The sequence below is a fragment of the Erpetoichthys calabaricus genome, chromosome 4, assembly GCF_900747795.2.
Source record: "Erpetoichthys calabaricus chromosome 4, fErpCal1.3, whole genome shotgun sequence".
NCBI classification, from domain to species: Eukaryota; Metazoa; Chordata; class Cladistia; order Polypteriformes; family Polypteridae; genus Erpetoichthys; species Erpetoichthys calabaricus.
Genome location: NC_041397.2, coordinates 134,952,374 through 134,970,745, shown reverse-complemented (window position 1 = coordinate 134,970,745; position 18,372 = coordinate 134,952,374). Strand labels below are relative to the sequence as shown.

Sequence of the window (18,372 nt, the reverse complement as noted above, 5' to 3'; positions counted from 1 at the left end):
TGTCCTGGTGCCAAGTGCACATATGAACACCCCTATGCTTGAACATGGTGTTCGTTATGGACAATCCGTGACGAGCACAGAAGTCCAATAACAAAACACCGCTCGGGTTCAGATCAGGGGGGCCATTCCTCCCAATCACGCCCTTCCAGGTCTCACTGTCATTGCCCACGTGAGCATTGAAGTCTCCCAGCAGAACGAGGGAGTCCCCAGAAGGTATGCCCTCTAGCACCCCCTCCAGGGACTCCAAAAAGGGTGGGTACTCCGAACTGCTGTTCGGTGCATACGCACAAACAACAGTTAGGACCCGTCCCCCCACCCGAAGGCGAAGGGAGGCTACCCTCTCGTCCACCGGGGTAAACCCCAATGTACAGGCTCCAAGTTGGGGGGCAATAAGTATACCCACACCTGCTCGGCGCCTCTCACCGGGGGCAACTCCAGAGTGGTACAGAGTCCAGCCCCTCTCAAGGAGATTGGTTCCAGAGTCCAAGCTGTGCGTCGAGGTGAGCCCGACTATATCTAGCCGGAACCTCTCAACTTCGCGCACTAGCTCAGGCTCCTTCCCTTTCAGAGAGGTGACATTCCACGTCCCAAGAGCCAGTTTCTGTAGCTGAGGATCGGACCGCCAAGGTCCCCGCCTTCGGCCACCACCCAACTCACACTGCACCAGACCTCCTTGGCCCCTCCCATAGGTGGTGAGCCCATGGGAAGGGGGACCCACGTTGCCTCTTCGGGCTGTGCCCGGCCGAGCCCCATGGGTGCAGGCCCGGCCACCAGGCGCTCGCCATCGAGCCCCACCTCCAGGCCTGGCTCCAGAGTGGGGCCCCGGTGACCCGCGTCCGGGCAAGGGAAAATGCCGTCCAAAATGGTTTTTCTTCATAGGAGGTTTGTTTAACCGCTCTTTGTCTCATCCCTCACCTAGGACCAGTTTGCCTTGGGTGGCCCTACCAGGGGCATAAAGCCCCGGACAACAGAGCTCCTAGGATCATTGGGACACGCAAACCCCTCCACCACGATAAGGTGACGGTTAAAGGAGGGGTAGATTATTTCCTCTTTTTTTTTTTTTTTATAATGGTGTGTATCAAAAGTGTGAGGGAGGCGAGCTTTGATGTAGTGTGAAACCAACGTTTCAACGCACTTCGTAACGAGATGCAAGCGCTATTGGGTGATAATCATTGAAACTGTCAGTGGCTGATTTTAAATTAGATTTTGAAATTCTTTGAATCTGAACTACCACATATAAAACATATATTAATATTGTATTCCTTCTGAAAATGTTTGCCAGCTACACAGTATTTTTGCTTATAAGTTTTAAAAAAAAATATATATATATATATAATATACACACACATTGTACTTCTCCCTCTGCATGAATACATTTGTAGATTTCGAACTGTGTTTTGGGTCATTGTCTTGTTGGAGTATCCAGCCCCTTTGTAACTTCAACTTTGTGACTGATGCTTGAACATTATCCTGAAGAATTTGTTGCTATTGGGTTGAATTCATCTGACCCTCAACTTTAACAAGGGCTCCAGTCCCTGAACTAGCCACACAGCCCCACAGCATGATGGAACCTCCACCAAATTTGACAGTAGGTAGCAGGTGTTTTTCTTGGAATGCGGTGTTCTTCTTCCGCCATGCAAAGCGCTTTTTGTTATGACCAAATAACTCAATTTTTGTCTCGTCAGTCCAAAGCACTTTGTTCCAAAATTAACCTGGCTTGTCTAAATGATCATTTGCATACAACAAGCGACTCTGTTTGTGGAGTAAGTGCAGAAAGGGCTTCTTTCTCATCACCCTGCCATACAGATGTTCTTTGTGCAAATTGCGCTGAATTGTAGAACGATGTACAGATACACCATCTGCAGCAAGATGTTCTTGCAAGCCTTTGGAGGTGATCTGTGGGTTGTCTGTAACCATTCTCACAATCCTGCGCATATGCCGCTTCTGTATTTTTCTTGGCCTGCCAGACCTGGGTTTAACAGCAACTGTGCCTGTGGCCTTCCATTTCCTGATTACATTCCTTATAGTTGAAACTGACAGTTTAAACCTCTGAGATAGCTTTTTGTAGTCTTCCCCTAAACCATGATACTGAACAATCTCTTTGTTTTCAGATCTTTTGAGAGTTGCTTTGAGGATCCCATGCTGTCACTCTTCAGAGGAGTGTCAAAGGGAAGCACAACTTGCAATTGACCACCTTAAATACCTTTTCTCACGATTTGACACACTTGTCTATGAAGTTCAAGGCTTAACGAGCTAATCCAACCAATTTGGTGTTGCAAGTAATCAGTACTGAGCAGTTACATGCATTCAAATCAGCAAAATTACAAGGGGACCCACATTTTTGCACAGCCAGTTTTTCACATTTGATTTAATTTCATACAACTAAATACTGCTTCACTAAAAATCTTCGGAAAACACCCCAGTACTCAGATGTTCCTAGGAAATGAAAGACATACCACTGTTATTTTTTTTTGTTTAAAGTAGAGCAAATTGTTATGCAGGCTGAGAGGGGTTCCCAAACTTTATCATATGACTGTGTGTGTGTGTGTGTGTGTGTGTATATGTATATGTGTGTATATATATATATATATATATATATATATATATATATATATATATATATAATAGTAATCCCTCCTCCATCGCGGGGGTTGCGTTCCAGAGCCACCCGCGAAATAAGAAAATCCGCGAAGTAGAAACCATATGTTTATATGGTTATTTTTATATTGTCATGCTTGGGTCACAGATTTGCGCAGAAACACAGGAGTTTGTAGAGAGACAGGAACGTTATTCAAACACTGCAAACAAACATTTGTCTCTTTTTCAAAAGTTTAAACTGTGCTCCATGACAAGACAGAGATGACAGTTCTGTCTCACAATTAAAAGAATGCAAACATATCTTCCTCTTCAAAGGAGTGTGCGTCAGGAGCAGAGACTGTCATAAAGACAGAGAAAGCAAACAAATCAATAGGGCTGTTTGGCTTTTAAGTATGCGAAGCACCCCCTCCGTCAGGAGCAGGGAGAGAGAGAGAGAGATAGAGACAGAGAAAAACAAACATGCAAAAATCAATACATGCCCTTCGAGCTTTTAAGTATGCGAAGCACCGTGCAGCATGTCGCTTCACTAAGCAGCTGCACAGAAGGTAGCAACGTGAAGATAATCTTTCAGCATTTTTAGACGAGCGTCCGTATCGTCTAGGTGTGCGAACAGCCCCCCTGCTCACACCCCCTACGTCCGGATCAGAGAAAGCGCAAGAGAGAGAAAAGTAAGTTGGGTAGCTTCTCAGCCATCTGCCAATAGCGTCCCTTGTATGAAATCAACTGGGCAAACCAACTGAGGAAGCATGTACCAGAAATTAAAAGACCCATTGTCCTCAGAAATCCGCAAACCAGCAAAAAAATCCGCGATATATATTTAAATATGCTTACATATAAAATCCGCGATAGAGTGAAGCCGCGAAAGGCGAAGCGCGATATAGCGAGGGATCACTGTATGTATATATAATATATATATATATAATATAATATAATATAATATATTGGCCTACTGGCTGCGCCTAGAAATTCTGTCCATAAAAGTTATGAACAGAATCGGTGACAAAGGGCAGCCCTGGCGGAGTCCAACTCTCACTGGAAACGGGTTCGACTTACTGCCGGCAATGCGGACCAAGCTCTGGCACCGATCGTACAGGGACTGAACAGCCCTTATCAGGGGGGCCGGTACCCCATACTCTCGGAGTACCCCCCACAGGATTCCCCGAGGGACACGGTCGAATGCCTTTTCTAAGTCCACAAAACACATGTAGACTGGTTGGGCAAACTCCCATGCACCCTCCAGGACCCTGCTAAGGGTATAGAGCTGGTCCACTGTTCCGCGACCAGGACGAAAACCACACTGTTCCTCCTGAATCCGAGGCTCGACTATCCGACGGACCCTTCTCTCCAGGACCCATGAATAGACTTTTCCAGGGAGGCTGAGGAGTGTGATCCCTCTGTAGTTGGAACACACCCTCCGATCCCCCTTCTTAAAGAGGGGGACCACCACCCCGGTCTACCAATCCAGAGGCACTGTCCCTGATGTCCATGCGATGTTGCAGAGGCGTGTCAGCCAAGACAGTCCTACAACATCCAGAGCCTTGAGGAACTCCGGGCGTATCTCATCCACCCCCGGGGCCCTGCCACCAAGGAGTTTTTTGACCACCTCGGTGACCTCAGTCCCAGAGATGGGGGAGTCCACCTCTGAGTCCCCAGGCTCTGCTTCCTCATTGGAAGGCATGTTAATGGGATTGAGGAGGTCTTCGAAGTATTCCCCCCACCGACCCACAACGTCCCGAGTCGAGGTCAGCAGCGCACCATCCCCACCATATACAGTGTTGACACTGCACTGCTTCCCCTTCCTGAGACGCCGGATGGTGGACCAGAATCTCCTCGAAGCCGTCCGAAAGTCATTCTCCATGGCCTCCCCAAACTCCTCCCACGCCCGAGTTTTTGCCTCAGCAACCACCAAAGCCGCATTCCGCTTGGCCTGCCGGTACCTATCAGCTGCCTCCGGGGTCCCACAGGACAAAAGGGTCCTGTAGGACTCCTTCTTCAGCTTGACAGCAGCTCTATACCCTTAGCAGGGTCCTGGAGGGTGCATGGGAGTTTGCCCAACCAGTCTACATGTGTTTTGTGGACTTAGAAAAGGCATTCGACCGTGTCCCTCGGGGAATCCTGTGGGGGGTACTCCGAGAGTATGGGGTACCGGCCCCCCTGATAAGGGCTGTTCAGTTCCTGTACGATCGGTGCCAGAGCTTGGTCCGCATTGCCGGCAGTAAGTCGAACCTGTTTCCAGTGAGAGTTGGACTCCGCCAGGGCTGCCCTTTGTCACCGATTCTGTTCATAACTTTTATGGACAGAATTTCTAGGCGCAGCCAGGGTGTTGAGGGGGTCCGGTTTGGTGGGCTCAGGATTGGGTCACTGCTTTTTGCAGATGATGTTGTCCTGTTTGCTTCATCAGGCCGTGATCTTCAGCTCTCTCTGGATCGGTTCGCAGCCGAATGTGAAGCGGCTGGGATGAGAATCAGCACCTCCAAATCCGAGACCTTGGTCCTCAGCCGGAAAAGGGTGGAGTGCCCTCTCAGGGTTGGTAGCGAGATCCTGCCCCAAGTGGAGGAGTTCAAGTATCTCGGGGTCTTGTTCACGAGTGAGGGAAGAATGGAACGTGAGATCGACAGGCGGATCGGTGCGGCATCCGCAGTAATGCGGGCATTGCATCGGTCTGTCGTGGTGAAAAAGGAGCTGAGCCGCAAGGCGAAGCTCTCAATTTACCAGTCGATCTATGTTCCTACCCTCACCTATGGTCATGAGCTATGGGTAGTGACCGAAAGAACGAGATCGCGAATACAAGCGGCTGAAATGAGTTTCCTCCGCAGGGTGTCTGGGCTTTCCCTTAAAGATAGGGTGAGAAGCTCAGTCATCCGGGAGGGGCTCAGAGTAGAGCCGCTGCTCCTCCGCATCGAGAGGAGTCAGATGAGGTGGCTCGGGCATCTGATCAGGATGCCTCCTGGACGCCTCCCTGGTGAGGTGTTCCGGGCACGTCCAACCGGGAGGAGGCCCCCTGGGAAGACCCAGGACACGCTGGAGGGACTATGTCTCTCGACTGGCCTGGGAACGCCTTGGGATTCTCCCGGAAGAGCTAGAAGAAGTGGCCGGGGAGAGGGAAGTCTGGGCATCTCTGCTCAAGCTGCTGCCCCCGCGACCCGACCTCGGATAAGCGGGAGACAATGGATGGATGGATGGATATTGGCCTACTAAATTATTAAAATGCAACAGATATCTAAATTTGTTTTATTGTAGTGGGAAAGGCTACTATATTCAGCTACCCAGTTGATCAAAAAACATTTGTCTAGGTACACTTGGAAGGTACACAGCATTTTGTTTTTGTTAATGTTCCCTTTTTTTTTAATAAATTTATATTAAAATCTGGTGCATTGTTGGCCACTGTTTCTGATAAAATGACCTGGTAAGCATCACTTTTTTCATAGCACTTTATAATTTCAATCATTGTAATACACTTTTTCAAACCAACAGGTCATTCAAACTCCAGATGTCTGCAGGAATGATCAACAAAAAGTCCTAGAAAATATATTAAATTGCTGTCAGGTAATGAGCTGTAAACTTTACATTTTGAGATTTGTTTCTGCTCATGCTTTCACTAGCTGGCGAGATTCTGGTGGCTTTTCTTATAAGCCAAGTTTGTAGTCTATACTCCTGTCTTCTCTTTGCCTGTGTTCTGTTTTACAGTTAATTGTAGTTATAGAGTTGGTTGCTGATGTGTAGAAAGTTATTTACATAAGAAATGCTTTTCCTTATTGCCCAGGACCAGTAAATCTGGCCTATTTTTCTCCCTATAGCTGTTTACACATTTCTACCACTGGAATACTGGCAGGTTGAGAAAGGGAGTCATTGGTGAGGACTGAACAGGAAACCTTATGGTTTACATTCCTGTGATTTAAATTGTACGCCACTTCATCTTCTATGTCCTTACATTCCTGATCTCCTGAGATTGTAATGGCATTATGGTTGTCTGCATATTTGTTTGCAATGAATATTGCAAGAGGAGTTTAACTTTTTCTTGTTAACTCTTGTGTTACTAGATGATGTGTGATGCTATTTACAAGCTTGATACCAAATTTGGCCATCTGGAAGAAAGTGTTTCGGCATTGTACAGAGAGCATCAGCAGTTTATGGAGAATCATAAAGCAGTAAGTTTTTGTAAGGCAACTATAAAAATACATTTCCTAATAGAATGGCAGTGTTTTTGAAATATTAATTTTGAAGAGTATTATATATAATACCAATATCATTGCAGCTCAAAATTTCAGGGTTTTTCTTATTTTAGTCACTTTTTAATAGGGGTGGGCGGTATGACCAAAATTCTGTATCACAGTATTTTTCTAAATTATCCCGGTTTCACGGTATTTGACGGTATTTTTTCCCATGCATGAGTGGATATTAACCACATTTTCCACTGCAGTAGACTGGCTAAGAATAACCTATTCCACTGTTAAGAGCATTGTACATTGTACAAAAAAAATAAAATAATTTAATGTGCACACAAGTATTAATACAGGTTTGCATGGCCCCATAAAGTGATAGTTTTCAAGGGGGAGGCACTAATGAAGAGAAGGAATCACACTGCATGACAGATGCAGTCAAAATATAGAACCTTTTTATTGAACAAATTTTGCAAAAACAAACTATAATTTTGACAACATATTTTCAACCATACAAAGAGGCATTTAGACTTAGTAAAATATCCAGAAGTGCTTGTCAAAAGTTGTATTGCACTGAACATGTCTTAGAAAAGGAATAATTAGTAAATATTTTTTGTAAAACAACTACATTTTCTGTTAATGTTAACAATCTCTGTCCACTGACACGTTAAAGTGACTTTTTAAACAACTTTACCATCATTAAACTGGATAATATTTAAACTAATAAATAATGACAATAAAATAAATAATAGTATTATTACTGATAGTTGTACTATTACTTCAAGCCCAGGTGCATTACACAGTATTCACCAAATTAAAATAAAATAAAACAAGTGCAGTCTTGGTGATGACATCTTTACCAACTGAACCATCATATAGGCAGACTGCATTAATATGGACCTTGCTTCAAGCTAAGCTATATGCATAAATAATAAAACTAAAACTTTAATTTATAATGCTATTTGTGGTATAGCCCTACGGCATCGCATAAGGAACACGGTGAAGAAATAAAATACGGACACAGGGAAGAAAAAAAACAAACTATATGTCGAGAATAAAGTCGACATTTCCACTTTATTCTCGCCGTTTATGTCGAGATTAAAGTCGACATTTCCACTTTATTCTCATAGTTTACTTTATAATTAAAGTAGAATGTCGTAAACTAAACTTCATCCTAAAATGGTTTGTGTTAAGTGTTCCCCGACCCAGTTGTTAATCACTACGCTTCTTAAACTGACTTCTTCCGCACTAAGAGGAGACAGCGATCACCGCACAGAATCTATTCACTTCATGATATTCCTGCTCTCTGAAAATTTACAATGCTAAGATAAATACTTGATATCATTTTCAGGATAAAATGTATTAAAGCAGGTATTAAACATGCACGGTAGTGAGGCGGTAGTGCTGCTCCCGCGCAGTAAGGGGTCTCCAGGTGTATGTTCGGTGTAGAGAACTTTATGGCAGGTGTGACGAGACTCCAAAAAACTGGATGTATGAATGGGTATCGCACAGGTTTAACTTAAATATTGTGTAAATGTTGGGTTTGTGATCTGGTGGTCGGAGACACGAACACAGAATTCAATGGATGTTCTTCTGAGCAGGCTTTCTTTATTGCACGCGTGCTGTCTCTATCTGACGTACCAAAACCCCAATTCCTATCCTTCCTTTTTCTTTCTCCACATAACCAATCACCACACGATAAACATCTTTGTGAAATTAAAACTAGTTATAAACTTAGCCCACGGAGTGTTCAGAACTTTAAAAATATCTTCGTTATACATGTTTAATTATGCCATCCATTCAGGGTGGCGCCCATCCCTGAACGAGTCGCCAGTACATCGCAGGGTCAATACGAGCAGTACATACACTAGCAGGGTCAATATAGCATAACAAAACCCCACATTCTACATGACTTTGAAAGGAAACTGAAGCACGCCGAGTAATCCCACCAGAAAAACATGCAAATGCAAGGCCGGGTACACCCGGGACCCCATTGCTGCGAGGCAGCAGTGCAACCTCCACGCCGCGGTGCCCCCACATGATTAATACATGCTTTAATGCATTTCACCATGAAAATTATATCAAGTATTTATCTTAGCATTCTAAATGTTCAGAGAGCAGGAATATCATGAAGTGAATGTATTCTGTGCGGCGATTGCTGCCGGCGCCTCCTCTTAGTGCAAGAGGAAATCAGTTTAAGAAGCTCGGGGAACACTTAACACAAAGCATTTAATGTGCTATATAACTTATGACGGGGTTTGAGAAAATCTAGTAAATTAAATATTCATTTTATGATGAAGTTTAGTTTACGATGTTCTACTTTAATGACAAAGTACGAGAATAAAGTCAACATGTCGACTTTAATCTTGACATAAATGGCGAGAATAAAGTAGAAATGTCGAGAATAAAGTCAACATGTCGTCACACTATTACACAGTACCCAGGTACATTACACTGTATTGAAAACAAATAAAACAAGTACAGTTTGGCTTGCAGTATTATCCAGTAGTATAGAAACAGTATTCACACATTTGAACATAATGGTCCACATCGGACCTTTTAAAACCAAAGTATCTCCAGACAACGGACGTGACTCCTTTTTTTCGGCAGAAGTTCTTCTGTGTCCTCATGTTCAACTTTATTGTCAGCTACAGCTTCAGTTTCAGAATGTTCTCTGTCCATTTTCACCGCGCAATACCTACACTACCACACCTATTTAGCGGTGTAGCAGTGAAAAAGAGCCCCCGTGCAACAAATCTGTGTTTAGCGGTGTAGCAGTTTCCCGCTGCGCCACGTTCCGAATGTCGTTTAGGCAATTTAAACCGGTTTGCGGTATAAGAAAAATCCATATCCTAACAAAACTCAAAAAAACGGTTTTCAGTATGAACCGGTATACCGCCCAGCACTGCTTTATAATGCCTTATTTTCAGGCATTACTCTTTATGCACTTATTATTCTTACCCAGCATTCAGGATCATTCTTCAGACTGAACCAGATAAACTGCTCAGCAGTTCTGGTTAGCTTACTTTTATGGCAGAATTTTACTGTTTTGTAGTATGCAGGCTGTTCTTTATCTCTGGCCATCTTAGCATTCTTTTAAAATGAGGTACTTTTGTAACAAAAAGATACTTAACCGTGAGTTGATTATCACGTTTTCTGCTGAGAAGATTCTCTTTATAACCTTCATATTGGATACATTTATTTTAACACTAATACTTCTTTCTTTTGAGTGATATTAATTTTTCTTTGATTTCTTATTTGTCTAATTATTATTAAAGACCAACTGAAATCACCTTGTTTTGGTTCAGGGTTAAAACTATAACTTTAAACACTGATCTTAAAGAGATGGAGCATTTTACTTGTTACAGCTTTTTATGTACACTAAGATGCAGTTGTTTGACCATTTTAAAGGTTTTAAGGGGTCATAAAGTAAGTTTTAGAAGATGTCACAGGTCTCTGCTCTAAATGTAGTTGATATTTTAATTATTCAAACAAGAAAATGTTACAATCTAAAATAACTTCATATAGTTGTGCATGTTTAAACTTTTAAAATAGTTAATTCTTCTGTTTTCAGATGTTGGTGCAAAAAGATAACTCAAAAGAGAGAAAATTGGGGCCAGGGAAATCACATCAAGCCACTGATCGATCTTCAGAAACAAAGGAAGTAAGTGTGTATTGCTTGGTTTAATGCTGAATATTGGTTCCTCTCCCAAAAAATATAAGTTACATAAATACTCTTGTTAACCTCCAAGAGCATTTATACATCTGTAAATGCTCATCATGCATCATAGAATATTGTTCAACTCCAGAAACCTCAACATATTATGTGTAATGACAAATGTACATGCTGTAAGTTTGCACATCTTTTGAATTATTTTTACATAAATTCTTAAGTTTCCTTATATTGATAATGCATAGAAGTTTACATTGAATTAAAATAGAAATAATTTCTAATAAAATACCACTGATGCATTGTAAGGTTTGCCATACCTTTCCTCATAGTAGCACCAAAGGCTATTTGTAATTTTGTGAAGGTCAGAGAAAAGAAGGAATATATATGACTTTACAGCACCAACTGACCATGCATCAAATGTCTCCGTACAAAGACTGCAACAAGCAAATGTTTTGAAAACAATGAAAATGTAAGGTTTTGCAGAATATTATTTTTTCTTAATTGAACCTTTCTCAGAGAATATAGTTTAGTGATATTGTGGCTCTTACTGAATTTTCTTGCTGTCAAGATTGTGTATAACATTACATTGTAAATCAGCTGGCTGTTTGTCATTGGTGACTGTGTGTGTGTGCGTGTCCATGTCCTAGTGCTTTGTGATCTGCTGTGACCCATCCAGGGTTGTTTCCTGTTTTGTGCTCTGTTGTCTAATTCAGAGCTGTATGAAAATCCCTTGTAAATCCTGTTTAAAGCTTATATTTCGAACAGCAATATATTGACGGTTTAGTGAAAACATCTGGGTAGTTGACACAAGTTACGGTGAGTTTTGTCACAGTTCTGCCATCAACTCCTAAGAGGCTCAACTCCCCATGGATTGTGGGTATCGGATACCAAAAGACAAAGCGTGACTCAAGGAAGATTCTACTTGATTAAAGTGAAACTGGTTTGTTTTATTTATATACACACTAGCAAAATACCTGCGCTTCGCAGTGGCGAAGTACTGCTTTAAAATTTTTATTAAGAAGAAAAGTAAACCTGTTTCAACTGAGGGAAAATATACCAATAATTATTTGTTAAGGATCTCTTTGTATACCACGTTGTCAGTTTGGCCCTCTGGTTGTAATATGACCAAGCTGTGTGCTGAGCTTACTCTTGAGCGTGCAACGTATAGTTGGCCATGTGAAAAGCAATCTTGCCTCAAATCAATGCCAACCTTTTGTAGGGTCTGTCCCTGAGACTTATTAATTGTCATTGCAAAGCAGAGCCTTACTGGAAATTGGAGGCATTTGAATTGAAATGGGTTTCATCGATAACTTCACATCCAGCTTTTGAGAGTTTAAACATTCATAAACATCAAAGTGTCAACTACTCAAATCGTCACCTGTGAATCTAAGATGTTTAAGAGGCATTGGCAGTTGTCCAAAAGTGTAAAATATTTGGCCATTTCGGTACACTTGAAAGCGACAACCGAACAATTTAGCGGCAGCCATCAACTCACATGCAGAACCATAGGTGAAGGGCTTAAGCATTTCACTCTTATAGTGCTCCTGTGTAGTATACTTATCTCCTGTACCGTCATCAGTCCACACCTTCAACTGGTCCCAGTCATTCAATACATAAGACACAATGTTCGTCCGGATATCAAGAGTGAGCCTGATATGGCCATGCAATATGTAACACAGAGAATGGAAAAGGCAGTCGCCATCTCCGGGCATGGAAACCATTCGGTAAGTGACAGTTCTTTCATCGATGGTGATCACCACGATAGACATGTTAATGGGGGTACGGTTGGAATGATAAAGGAAATGGGTACCTGTACAATGTAAACTAAGTTTAAAATACCTACACAATAACTGTAATCGTAATAAACGAACAATAAAACAGCGGAGAAGCCGTGGATTAAATAAAAAAGCTGCAGTTATCAGCAAGGAGACGTGAATACCGTGGCGAAGCAAGGAAGGGAATGAAGAGACCGGAGCGATGGACGGCCTTATATAGGCAGGCAGCCAACTACGTGGGAGGCGTGGGGATGGGGGACCCAACGCTGCCTCGCACGGTGACTGAGCTGCAGGCTTTGGACATATATATGTACGTAAGTAGGATTCAGTTATCGTTGGGAACCCGCGTACCAAATTTCTTGAAGATGGGCCCATAACTAACAAAGACCGTTGGAAAGTTCAATATGGCGGCCGACAGTGGTGTCCTACCACCGAAATAAATACGTACATCTGTTTCGTTTAGCGCAGGGAAGCCGCCTACCAAATTTTGTGAAGATGGGGCCATAAATAAGAAAGTTTAACATGGCGGACGTTGTAGAACGCGTAGAATTTCGAAATAAAACCTGCTGAACTTTTGTGAGAAAGCTGTAAGGAATGAGCCTGCCAAATTTCAGCCTTCTACCTACACGGGAAGTTGGAGAATTAGTGATGAGTGAGTCAGTGAGGGCTTTGCCTTTTATTAGTATAGATATATAATGGCATTTGTGATTTAGTTGAGAGCTGTTTAACTTATGCAAGAACCTCTTTGCAGACTCATTCAGTTTCCAATTCACCATCCTTATCTGTTGTCGATATTTTCATGCCCATATTGTATGCATAGTTGGTTTAAGCAAACTTTTAACCAAAATGTTATACTTTTGCCATACCCCAACTCAAAGTTTTCAGTACTATCTGCAGCAGGCTTATTATAGGAAAACTGTATTTGACTATTAAAGGCTTATCTTAACATCCACCATATTTAGTAATATCAATGTTTACTCATGCCGTTACATCTGTAGTGAATTCAGCTAAAGATGTACATTCCCAAAAGTGCGTACGCTGTAGACTGAAAAGCACAGAGGGTGTGGAGTGCTGGCATTTGTGAAAGAACTTCTAACCTATGGAGACACTCCCACCATTTGGACTACAAAATTGCATGCCCGCTTGCAACATCTGTTCCACCATTTCTGTGGCACCCTTGTATAAATAGAATACCAGTCATTATGGTATGATAGAATACCAGAATGACTATAAAGCAGGAAGTTTAAAAAGAAAGAAAAGTTCAGACTTGGCTGTCACAGTTAGACATTATGTTAGATGTATTGGTGCTGGTATAAAGGAGCCCCAGTAATGTTGACACACATCTGCAGAATTATTTTTTGGCTGAAAATTCTCAGTGTTAGTGTGCGAGAGAGATGATGTGTAGCATTGTTCATAATGGCACCTAGGTTTGTTTTATCTCCTATGCTACTACCTCCAGGGAGTCTAGAGCGTGTCTTATAACTGAGCTTGCCCTTTAAATTAGCCTGTTGATTTGTTGGGCCTCTGTTGAAGTTGTGTTACCAGCCTAACACACCACAGTGTTGGAAATTGCACTGGCCATCACTGAGTTTTAGAGGATGTAAAGGATGTCATTTCCCATGTTAAAAGAACATAGTTTTCTAAGGAAAACCCCTTAATTGAAATGAAAGAATATGTTTATGATATACAGTATTATGATTATTTGTGTATGCAAAAATCTGTATATCTATACAGTACATCCCCAAAATTTGCAGGGGTTATGTTCCTAGATCACCCGTGAATTGTGAAAAATTGTGAATTATGGATGTGGTTAAAAAATGCCTATTTTTATAGTTTAAACCCTAAATGTGCCCCCAAAACACTTTAATTTCATTTCAGCCTCAGCTTAATACATTACCTAAAAAAAGAATGTAAAGGTAAACCCGTATACTGTACTGTTATGTCACCTGCAGTGCTAGAATGTAAAATACCGATGTTAGCGCTATATGTACTGTAATTCATGCAAGCGCGTTTTCATTGCCAGACGCCTTAGAAGGTGCAGGGTGTTTCGGTGGCATCTTGGGGCTTTAACCCTTAAACTGCCACATACTTGGGGGTTAATACATCCCTGGATGCCAAATACTTTTTTGCTGCACTTTTTAACACTAGAATTACCAGAGCCTACGAAAAAACTTGTAGATCCGGCCCATCTTAAATCCGTTCGCACCTCTCCCTCAGCGTCTTTTGTCCTGTAAATGTGCCGATTAAGACAAGCAGCCTGCTATTCCATCCCCCACTATCGCAGAACGTGCACAAAGTTCTTCCAGCTCATGCCTTGATTATCTGGGAGTGAAGTGCTGGAGTTTTAGAGTGGAAATAATAGATTGTTATTTGGAACACATGCATTTCATGAGTGTTCCGTTTCTACAATAATCTGTGTAAACACATTGCTATAACAGAAATGTTTGTCATATTTTAGTAGTAAATGACAAAATGTTGGCATAAACTATATAATGTGTGAAGCCTGAAGTCCAAAGATCAATTAAACACTTTCACAAAAGGTTCAAGGACGATACAATTGCTTCCGTGGCATAGCAGTAAGATTTGCTGACTTGTAATCAAGAGTCCCCAGTTCGATCCCGACTGACTCCTGTATTTGCCGTTTTCAGTAGTGAGCTGCTCTTATTGTTAATATTATACAGTACACACATACATTTGGTTTATGTCTGTAACGAGACGGTGTACATTTATAGGACTTGTGAAAGTTACCCTTTTTTTTTTTTTCCAGTTTTATTCTCTGTCACGATCACGATACATACTACCGCCCTAGGGATCTGACGCTGTTAGTTTTTATTTGAAACTGGGAATAACTGCAGATGTGAGTGGTGTTTTGAGGCAATGGAACTGGACATTCTCTGATCTGGAGGGATAAAAGCTGACACACAAACGCTGGTGAATTCTCCTTCTTCGTATCTCACCGTCACTTGAATTTTTTTTATTCAGTTTTATTGAGTGTTCCTGCTCACGCTGAATTAGTATGCACCCTATGGTCTATGATGTCAAAAAAAAAAAAAAAAAAAAAAACAGAGACATAGGTATATATGATATTTGGAATTATTTATTTTATGACCTGTATAGTACATTTCGGAAAACATTGTGGCACGGATGCAACATTATTCATATTCATTCACATAACACCGCATGTATTTTTCCCCCCCGATCGTGCCAGTCCCCACATGTTGTCGTTTCTTTTGTACTCTAGGACATGCAGAGGCAACAATAGTACAGAGAGGTCAGTTCAGCGCTGTATGCAATCATCACATTCAAATGTTAACAGTTCAAACACACGCAAGGACCCGGCCTTCCTACATTTACGACGTGTGTACCTGTTGCAATGCGCACACTTTTGTCTATACTGTGGTTCCTATTACATTGAAAGGGCACCTGACACCGACTCAGTTTACTTTCCTGGGGAAAGCGGCTGTCTTGAAACAGAAGGTTGTCGATGTTGCATCCTCCTTTTCTTTTTCCATCGCCTTTTCAAGTAAGATGCGACAACGAAGTTCCTCTGCAAAGTGAGCCATGAACACTCTTCTTTTCTCAGTGGCCTCCGTGCATGCCTTGCACAGTACATGTGCGTTGATTGTTGCCAGGTCAAGCGTGTTATAACACGAGCAACTGGCAACCTGCGTGTTCCTGCGCGCACTGAATAAGCTCAAGCCTTCTGGTGCACGATGTTAACGCAGCACGGAGAAAAAAAGAGACAAATACTGTATATGGGACATTGGGTATAAATTTATTGTACTTGTAAAAGTTTGATTTTTTCAGTTTTATTCTCTAAATCACGATCACGCTGTTCCCCCCCAAACTTCGCCCCTCCTGATCTGACTCTAAGTAACAGCGCCAGCATAAATTCACACCCGATCGGACACTGTTCGTTTTCAAATAATATTGCATTAGTGTGATGATGTTTTCTGGTTGGTACTATTCAGGTCATAAAATGATTTCTTCAAAATGTCACATATATTGTCTCTTTCAGGTGTGTAATAGAAACCACAGTATAGAGAGAAGTGTACGCATTGCAACAGGTACACACGTCGTAAATGTAGGAAGTACGGGTCCTTGCATGTGTTTAAACTGTTAACATTTGAATGTGATGATTGCATATAGTGCTGAACTGACCTCTCTGTACTATTGTTGCCTGTGCATGCCCTAGAGTACAAAAGAAACAGCAACATGTGGGGACTGGCACAATCGGGGGGGGGAACATGCGGTGTTATGTGAATGAATATGAATAATGTTGCATCCGTACCAGAATGTTTTCCGAAATGTACTATACAGGTCATAAAATGAATAATTCCAAATATCATATATACGTATGTCTCTGGGGGTTTTTTTTTTTTTTTTTTTTTGACATCATAGACCATAGGGTGCATACTAATTCAGTGTGAGCAGGAACACTCAATAAAACTGAATAAAAAAAATTCAAGTGACGGTGAGATACGAAGAAGGCAGATTCACCAGCGTTTGTGTGTCAGCTTTTATCCCTCCAGATCAGAGAATGTCCAGTTCCATTGCCTCAAAACACCACTCACATCTACAGTTACTCCCAGTTTCAAACAAAAACTAACAGCGTCAGATCCCTAGGGTGATAGTATGTATTGTGATCGTGACTGAGAGAATAAAAGTGGGGAAAAAACAAAGGTAACTTTCACAAGTCCTATAAATGTACACTGTCTGTCATAGACGCAAACCAAATGTATATGTGTACTGTATAATATTAACAATAAAAGCAGCTCACTACTGAAAGCGGCAAATACAGGAGTCAGTAGGGATTGAACCGGGAACTTTTGATTACAAGTCAGCAAATCTTACCTCTAAGCCACAGAAGCTGTTGTATCGTCCTTGAACCTTTTGTGAAAGTGTTTATTTGATCTTTGAACTTCAGGCTTCACGCATATAGTTTATGCCAACATTTTGTCTTTTACTACTAAAATATGACAAACGTTTCTGTTTTAACAATGTGTTTACACAGATTATTTTAGAAACGGAACACACATGAAATGCATGTGTTCCAAAAAACAATCTATTATTTACACTCTAAAACTCCAGCACTTCACTCCCAGAAAATAAATCAAGGCATGAGCTAGGAGAACTTTGTGCACGTTCTGCGGCGGTGGGGGATGGAATAACAGGCTGCTTGTCTTAATCAGCATATTTACAGGACAAAAGATGCTGAGGAAGAGGTGCGAATGGATTTAAGGTGGGCCGGATCTACGAGTTTTTCCGTAGGCTCTGGTAATTCTAGTGTTAAGTAAATGTCACAATTCACTAAGAAAAAGTGATATTTTAATGGAACACAATTTTTTCTTGCAAAGAGCATCACAATTACTGCAACACTGATCATTTTACACACTGCTAATGAACTGTAAATACTATTTTAAAAAAAAACTACTGGAACAATATGTACAAGGTGCAGCTGACGCCATTGACGAAATTCAGTAAATCACTGAGCCAACTGCGCTTGAACTGGCTGCATGCAAGCACACAGAGGTAAACACTGATACTTGCAGGCTAGTCTAGTGCAGCAGCTGAATCCCAGAGATTGCAGTGCTCCAGGGGCCGGAACCGGTCGTGAGCGGGCTGCTCAACGAATGTACGTCTCTGAATATACTCGGCTCCTACCTGCTGGCAAATGGCACTGGGAAACGACTATAGCCGGTTGTGGCGGTTTAAGGATTAAATAGAACAAAACTGAAAACATAAGAACACTCATCTTGGAGATGCATCACAGTGCAGAAGTCAATCAGCAGCAAGGAGAAATGAGTAACACTGTAGCGGTCCAGTGCCGCTAAGATTCACACTGTCGAAAAGATGGCAATTTATTTATTTTTATGGTGGAGATTCCAGGGATGCACCCAGCCTTGACCCGACCCAATGTCACAGTAAGAAAAGAGATTTTAATAATTAGTGACTTGTGAGAGGACTCGGTATTAGAATAGTCGCATGATTAGTGTGGGATATTATAGTCACTTACAACAAAATATTTATAAGAGAAAGTGTAATATGAACAGGTTAACAGAACATATTGGATAAGAAGGGAAATGCAAGGCACATCTAAGTCAGTATGTGTGAAGTGTGGCCATCAGGTAATGTAGTATACCAACATCTATAATTGTCGGAAAAT

The 18,372-nt window shown here is 41.8% G+C and overlaps 1 protein-coding gene across 2 annotated transcripts in view; it reads left to right on the top strand.

The window, feature by feature from the left end:
* Positions 1 to 18,372, top strand: part of LOC114650281 (uncharacterized) — a 91,601-nt gene that overhangs the window by 47,487 nt on the left and 25,742 nt on the right. For both annotated transcript variants that reach the window (XM_028799811.2, XM_051927113.1), the window contains exons 5-7: positions 6,073 to 6,144; positions 6,639 to 6,746; positions 10,333 to 10,422. In XM_028799811.2, coding sequence (XP_028655644.1) covers positions 6,073 to 6,144; positions 6,639 to 6,746; positions 10,333 to 10,422 — 270 coding nt within the window. The remainder of the gene's footprint in view (positions 1 to 6,072; positions 6,145 to 6,638; positions 6,747 to 10,332; positions 10,423 to 18,372) is intronic.